General features: G+C 36.7%; 2 protein-coding genes across 2 annotated transcripts; both read left to right on the top strand.

The window, feature by feature from the left end:
- The first annotated feature begins 331 nt into the window (after positions 1-331).
- On the top strand, positions 332-6,910 carry LOC114746265 (uncharacterized). The gene is made up of 12 exons (XM_028934495.1): positions 332-703; positions 1,310-1,384; positions 1,594-1,682; positions 2,550-2,634; positions 2,729-2,810; positions 3,072-3,262; positions 4,752-4,824; positions 5,347-5,525; positions 5,911-6,009; positions 6,109-6,179; positions 6,299-6,389; positions 6,478-6,910. The coding sequence occupies exons 1-12, from the start codon at positions 536-538 to the stop codon at positions 6,586-6,588; spliced, it is 1,314 nt and encodes a 437-aa protein (XP_028790328.1). The 5' UTR covers positions 332-535; the 3' UTR covers positions 6,589-6,910.
- On the top strand, positions 3,951-5,280 carry LOC114746175 (uncharacterized). Its single transcript, XM_028934365.1, has 3 exons — positions 3,951-4,631; positions 4,752-4,811; positions 4,896-5,280. The coding sequence occupies exons 1-3, from the start codon at positions 4,407-4,409 to the stop codon at positions 4,989-4,991; spliced, it is 381 nt and encodes a 126-aa protein (XP_028790198.1). The 5' UTR covers positions 3,951-4,406; the 3' UTR covers positions 4,992-5,280.
- Positions 6,911-7,673: the final 763 nt, after the last annotated feature.

Here is a 7,673-nt window from a genome sequence, read left to right as displayed (position 1 = left end):
TAAAAGTAAGAATGTGAAAATAATTCTCTCTCAATTTATGTGAAAATAGTTTTTAAAAGTATTTTTTAAAATTATACCAAACACCCCCTTATTCTTAACATTTTTATGATAGTAAATTATACAATATCCTATCTTTTATATAAGAGCTAATTGACTAATTTGAGAAGATCAAACAAAATTATTTAAGTTAATTATTTATAATAAATATACACTATTTTTTTTAAAATATTCTTATTAATCAAGTATACTAATTATAACGAACATTAAAATTAAATTAATTTTTATATTAAACATCGAGTAGTATATTAAAATACTAATCCTATCTTGCGCGCGCACGGATTAGGGTTTTAGGGCAAAGGTCTCCAGCCCCCAAGGGCCGGCCTTGCTAAAATCGCCGACTATGGATTAAGCGGGGTGGATCGAACCCGTTGTGGAACAATAACCGGCGAATTGAAAGGGAGGGATCGGCCCAAAATTACGAAACCATTTGGGAGGGAGGGACTAGAGAGGAAGCGGGAGTCGGAGACCAGACAGAATGGAAGAAGAGAAAGAAGGAATTGTCACGCCGGGGGAAGTGCTGGGCATCGCCTCCGAAGTGAAACCCGGTAAAGGTGCTTATCTGGCTCCTCACAACAACACCGTCTATGCTTCTTTAACTGGTTTCCGCCGCATCACATCTCCTCCTCCCGACTTCACTGACCAGGTTCTGTTTTTTTCCTAGGGTTTCTCTCTCGATCAAGCCCCTCATCTCTTTTCTGTCAAGTCCATTCCGATGGAACTTTTAGTTATTCGGAATCCATAACTTTAGTTTTCCATGATGTGGATTTGTTCGCTCACAATAATTGCTGATATCTTAATCACCTTCACTGTTATTTTTAATTTTTGGATACCCTAGCTTTCGGGCTTGAAGACAAAGCAATTTTATTTTTTATTGATTCTGACTAAGGAAACTAAATTCAGCTTCAAATGCTCCCCCCCACCGCCAAACCGCCTCCTTTTTATTTTTTCTTTTTCTTTCTTTCTTTCTTTCTTCTTCTTCTTTTTTTTTCTCCTAGCGTGCGCGCTGTGGTCGGGTCGGTTGGCGCCATAAGTGACTGGCTAATTTCTTTTTAAAGTTGAGGTTCGCATCGGCCTTCGTTGTTTTATATTATGCTATGAAGATGAGTGTTTGAGCTCGAGGTCATTGTTGCGGAATCCGTAACTAATTTCTTTTGTATTGTGATCCGCCTTTATTTCTTTTAAACCATTTTAGTTTGGTTTCCAGAACAAACATGAAGTTATTAGCGTTTCTGCTGATGATACTGTGCAGAGACCTACTGTTGAAGTAACTGGTCACAAAGCCCATGGAGCTGTACCAGAGCCTGGATCTGTTGTCATTGCACGAGTACTTTCTCACTGATCCGATTTACGACAGTTTCACCTGCAACTTAAAGTCTTTGTCTGAATTTTCATCCTTCAACTCTTTATAAAAAATATTTCTCCAAACTCTTATCCTTCTTTATTCGCTTGTCTACTTCTTCTTTCTCAACTACTAGGAGGAAGGAGAAAACTGAAGGCGTTTTAAACAATCACACATTTATTGGATTATGATAGGTCACGAAGGTGATGGCTAGGTCAGCTTCTGCTGATATTATGTGTGTTGGCCCTAAGTCAGTTCGAGAAAAATTTACTGGGATAATTAGGTAATTTTTCTATGCTATACCTCTACTAAAGTGAATTTATTAGCATAATTATACATACAGGATGTTATAAAGTGTAAATTGACAGAAGTGTACTTGCACAAGCCGTAGATGTGCAAAGATTTCAGACATAATGATATTTTACATCATATGCCGGTGAATCTGGCTAAAAAAAAAATGCAGAAAAGAGCATCATAAAAACTGGAAAAAAGAACATCATGCGGCTGTTATGATGCAGTTGTAATTTTTTCAACCTTATTTTTACCTACATCTTATACAAGTTTGCATACACAAGATATAGCCATTGGTTTCAGAAACTTTGCTGTAAAAGTTTTATTTTTACAATCTTACACTTGCTGCTTGCGCACATTTTTGTGATAGAATCCAGAAGGGTTGCCTCCCTACTGTAAACCCCAGTTCAGCGGTTGTATATCTGTTATCTTGGTGACATTGGTTGGCTAAAGAAATTGGCAGAACCTGTTTTTAGGTGGCTTAAATCATGTCTCAATTGACGTTGTATACTTGAATCTTTTACGAACCTGCAAATCTGTTTCCACTGCTTTGCTGCTGGAAATCTGATTGCCATTCAACTAGAATCATCCCTGATCTCATAGTTTGAGAACCCTTTTTTTTTAATCCAAGCAATTACTAGGCAAAATAGGAGAAGTTTGAATAATTTCTGTTTGTATTATTGATTTTACTTCATATTTTGTTGGTTTCTTGATCGCACTTCCTACGTTGTCTGGCCTGGGAATACTCTGATGTTTAGTTTATATGGTTTGAGTCTGGCCAAAAATACAAATTATATGGTTAGAGAAAGTATGTTCATTTCTGACAATGTGCTTGTGTCTATGGTTCTCTTTTTGTTAGGCAACAAGATGTAAGAGCAACTGAGATTGATAAAGTTGATATGCACCTGTCTTTCCATCCTGGTGATATTGTTAGAGCTCTTGTGGTATTATTTCTTCACAACGAAAAATCGACTTTATATATAATTTTAAATTAGTTGTTATTTGGATACTTCTCTCAACACATCTATTGTTTACTAGCTTTCTCTTGGAGATGCACGAGCATACTATCTGTCAACAGCAAAGAATGAACTTGGTGTCATCTCTGCAGAAAGCACTGCTGGTGAGATTTTACTTGGATTTCGAGAATTACACCTGCAGAACTTTGTCGTTAACCCATAGTTCGTTAGTGGATGAGGTGGCTGCTTGTTTATACATGGTGCCACATTTAATAAATGTTTATACATGGTGCCATGTTTGTCGTTAACCTATATTATTGTAATGGAATGTCTTGTTTATTTCGTAGTTCACAAGCCGTTTCATGCTCGATAAACAGGGTCATCTGCGTATAACCTTGCTTAAACTCGTGTAATTTATGGTTTAGGTGCGACCATGGTGCCAATAAGTTGGACAGAGATGCAATGCCCAATAACCGGTCAAATCGAGCGAAGAAAGGTTGCGAGGGCAAAAGCTGAGAATACCAAACATCGAAAACTTTGTCGAGACCCCAATAATTCGAAAACTTTGTGTAGAATCCTACTAACAGGGCTTTTCATGGGAGTCAAAAACCCTAGCTGAATCAGCTTTCCTGAGCCAAGGACAGGGATGCGACACTTTATCACCGTTGAGGCGTGTCTGATAATGTATTCAACCAATTTTCAGTTTTAAGGGTCTGATGTAACAATCCCCCTCCCCCTTTCCTTCTCTTTTTTCCTCCTTTTTTCTTCCTCCCTGTCTTTTCTCTGTTTCTTCCCTGCTCCCTACCCTCTAGTCACAGTGAACGCTCACCACGGCTCGCGCAGTAGGGATGGATTATATTTGAAGGAGATTTTTTTACTGTGGGCTGTAGCCGTTCTGAGTTTGTTGTTTTATTTTTCCTCCGATGATGCTTCAAAGGTGTTGAGCTGTTTTGATACAAAATGTGTTATGGAAAGTCCATTTTATTTCACAAATTGTCAATTTAGTTGCATGTTTAGTAACTTTGTTCAATTCAATTCTCCGACCCTCCAAATCTATAAATGGCCAAGAATAAGTTACAAAAAAGTGGTCAAATTTAATTTGAAGGTTGTTAATTACTTTGCAAATGTTATCAAAAGCTTGTTTGATTATAATAATACCCAAAAACAAAAAAATTTTTATGCTTGTCATCCTAAGTAGTATTTTAATTTTTCCACTAAACTTTGTACATTCCAAATTCATACATCATGCTCGTTTGGTCTTTTTACTTATTTATATAATCTATTTATCTTTTAAAATTTCAATAGATATTTCTAGGTCATTTTTCCTTCTTTAAAAAACATTGAAAAGGAAAGTGTAAACCTTTAAATTGTTTTACCTCTTATTTATTTGATACCAATGCATCATACATGAAGTTATTTTTTATAGAGTTTATTTAACACATTAATTATTGTAAAATTTTCGTGGATTTTGAAGACTGTAAAACCAAATTTATAGACGCTATGTGGTTATGGGAAGTTGGCAACCGCGTTGGAATAATTACATATTTATTTTAGGTCTCTTAATCTAATTTATATTATATTTATAGAAACTTTGCAATTGGCTCATTTCAATGATCAAGCAATACCCGAGTTTGGCTCGTTATTAATTATTAATTAAATAAATTTAAAATGCAGGAGAGAATCAAAACCTATGATCGGCAGGATTCCCGTGGCTGTCACTCGTCTGGATCGGCTTCCCTTGGTGACGAGACACGGATATAATGGCTTCACTTCATCTCCTTCCACCCCTCTCCAAATTTTGTTCCTCTCTTGCTCCACTACCTCGCCGTTATTCTCAACGTGTCTCTTCCTTACCCTCGCTTAGTTTCACAGCCGGCGCAAGGCCTTTCGTTTCTAAATCCTTCGTTATCCGTTTTGCACTAACCGAGTCGGATTCTCCCAAATCCTTAGAACCCGATCCTCGATCTCTCCTCCAAGAAATTGCTGTAAGCTTTTACCTTTTGCATACTTTCCATTTCAACTTATGTTTTTTGTATCTGGGTTTCACCTTCAGGTGTTGATTTCATGCTCTACTTTTACGATTCTTACGGGTGTTTACGTTGCAGGACAGTTTCGATCTTCCTCGGGATTATTTTGCGCAGCTTCCACGCGATCTTCGATTAGATGTAATGAGAATATGTATTTTAATCTATGTAATATCATATTTTTTTCGATTATGCATAACAGATGCGTCCATGTGATTTGTGAAGCTCAACGATGCCGCTTTTGACCTTTCAAACGGACCTATTGTGGATGAGGTTAGTAACGGTTATTGTTGCCACAATTACCAGGATTTTCCCAGTTGAAAAGCGTTTCTATGTCTGCTTTCTGCTTGTTTGCTGTATGAATTAAACGGGTGTGCTTTGAATTGTTATTTATCGCTTTCTGATATATGTAATAAAAATATCTCTTGATGATCCTGATGGAAGACATCCCCGAATGAATTGACGCTTACCTGCGATAGAGTGATTCCTTCTATCCTAATGCATTTTTTCATTTCCGAATTACATTCTTGTATGTGTTTCAATGCCTTTTCTGTTTTTAGTAACTGGAAATTCCTTCGTGCTATTTGGAAACGATTTTTTTTATTTTTTATGGGAGCATAACTTTTTTCAGTTGGTGGACCTTTGACAGCAAGACCAAATCAGGTAAGCCAGTAAGCATGCACCCCATGTTCATACATCCATCGAGGCTTGCCCTACCAGCTCTCTTCCCCCAAAATAAATGAATGTGATTTGAATATCTCGTTGGTTGGCTACTCAGCACTTGGCAAGCGATTGTTATCTGCTGGAAGAAGGTTTCAATCTATGGGAAAATATGGCCAAGGTGAGCCACAAAAGGTATTTACACATTACACTATCCAATGTGGATTGCCGTATTTTCTGGTTTTTTTTTTCTTTTTAAATGTTATCTGGTTCATGGAGACAATTATAAATGATAAATGACACATGAAGTGTGTAGCTGTGCGTTAATTATTGCGTGCAACAGCCCGGTTTTGGGTACAAATAATATGTAGAAGACATTGATTTCATTTTCGATCAATTGCTTATCTTACACAAGTCAGTCTTCTGTCAGTGTTGACCAGCATGAGCACATCAGATGATGTATTTAAATCCGTCGTCTTTCCTACTCATTGGATTAATAGGCATAATGCATGTTTCCATACTTGAAGTAGCAATGTGCTTCCAAGTGACTGTTATGTCATGCAATGTCTTACCATAATAGATTGCAAGAGCGATGATTACAGCTGGGAAGGTTCTATCTGATACTTTGACATCTGCAATAACAGATGAGCCCCCAAAAGAGGAAGCTAGAATGCTGAAGGTTAGTGCTTAGTGTTCGTCTCTATAGGAAGTTGCCTGTAATTCATGAGAAACCTTTGCCATAACGTTAATAAATTAACAATGCTGTTGCCGACTGCAGTTTGGAGAATTGCAGGTTGAATTAACACCAGATAAAGCGAATATTGGGGCAGTAATTGGATTTGTCTTTGGGTAAGTGTCATCGTTTTTTAATCAAGATATGAATTTTCTTTTCATTTTTATTTACACTACAGTCCAAGGAAGGGAAAAGCTAATTTTTCTCCCTAATTGCTGTCAAAATTTAAATGAAGGGTTCTTTCATGGGAAATAGCCCAGGGAATTCAAAACATTCCTGAGAGTTCTTTGCAGTATGCAAATGAGAATGCTTTGCTGCTAGCTAAGGTGCTTTAAAAGAACATCTGATTGAAATTTCTGTTATTACTCTACTTAAAGCTTCTGACTCCATAAGTATCATCGTCTTTGGTTGCAGTCTCTGAGGGGGGCACTGCTTGCTCTTTTCTACTCGTCAACATTCTTGTCTGCAATTACTTCTTTGGGACTTGTCCTCCTCGGGATCCAGGTCAAATCAAGGAAAGATTGAGTTCTGGGGCTTCCTTCCCTGTTTTGCTTGTGAATGTTGTACATGAATAGCATAATGTGAGCAATACCATCATAGTGAAGGACCAGACTTTATCTTGTCTCATGGTCCCGAAAGTTATCCACTTCGTCACAATATATTCTAATTGTGGGATATGCATACTATATATGGCACTTTGCCAGTTTGGCGGTTGCTTGACTGTCCAGAAATGATTCGATTTATTGGCAGTCTGCAGGGTACGCTTGAGCTTGGGTTTTTCCAACCCAAATGCGAAATGCTGTGGTGATACACACACGTACATGGAATATGTTGATGATGTCATAAATCATTAGTCATGAGGTGGTGGTGCTTTAAATAGAAAAGATGATGATATATAAAAGCTTATTTAAAATATAAATAAGAAAATAAAGTGGGTAAAGGTAAGAATGCAAATATAATTACTTAATAATTTAATAAATAAAAATGAGGTGAAATGATGGTATCTATAGTATATTTTATATGGTTCTTTTATGATTATTGATTTAATAACATATGCATTTCTCACCAATTTACTTATTGCCTTTTCTTCTGGTAATGCTTATAATAAATGCACAAGCGTGCGCATGTCATGACTCAGAAGTATGGTTTAAATGTTTTTTTAAAAATACCTAAAAAGGTTTAAAACAGAAAAGTTGACTGAATCACTGGTTTCGATTGGTAGATACTAGTTTGACCGATCCCCAAATCTCTCGATTCACTCTAATAGGGGCACTGGATGGAGTGGATGGTCTCCCTTTTATTTGAATCCTGTTAGTGGGGTCAACGATCCCTACGTATGACTTAATCTGTACTGGTTTATGTTGAGTGCTCATGAATAGGTTTACTTAAATTGAGATAAAATTCTCTTCAGATATTTACCTTATATTTTATAAATTATAATTAAAATTTTGTTTTTGAAAAAATTTTATTACTATTTTAAACAAACACGTAGTCATTTTCTGGCTTTGTTTTTTGGACTAAAGTGCGCCCAACACCCTGAACTATTTACCCAGGTGCGTCCAGTGGCCTAAAGTAATTTTGGGTGCATCCAGTGTCCTAAACTAATTAAA

The sequence above is a fragment of the Neltuma alba genome, unplaced genomic scaffold (genome assembly GCF_004799145.2).
Source record: "Neltuma alba isolate B1F8T4 unplaced genomic scaffold, ASM479914v2 tig00004928_pilon, whole genome shotgun sequence".
Taxonomy (NCBI): domain Eukaryota; kingdom Viridiplantae; phylum Streptophyta; class Magnoliopsida; order Fabales; family Fabaceae; genus Neltuma; species Neltuma alba.
The sequence above is the reverse complement of the archived record's forward strand: the minus strand, read 5'-3'. Positions and strand labels throughout refer to the sequence as shown.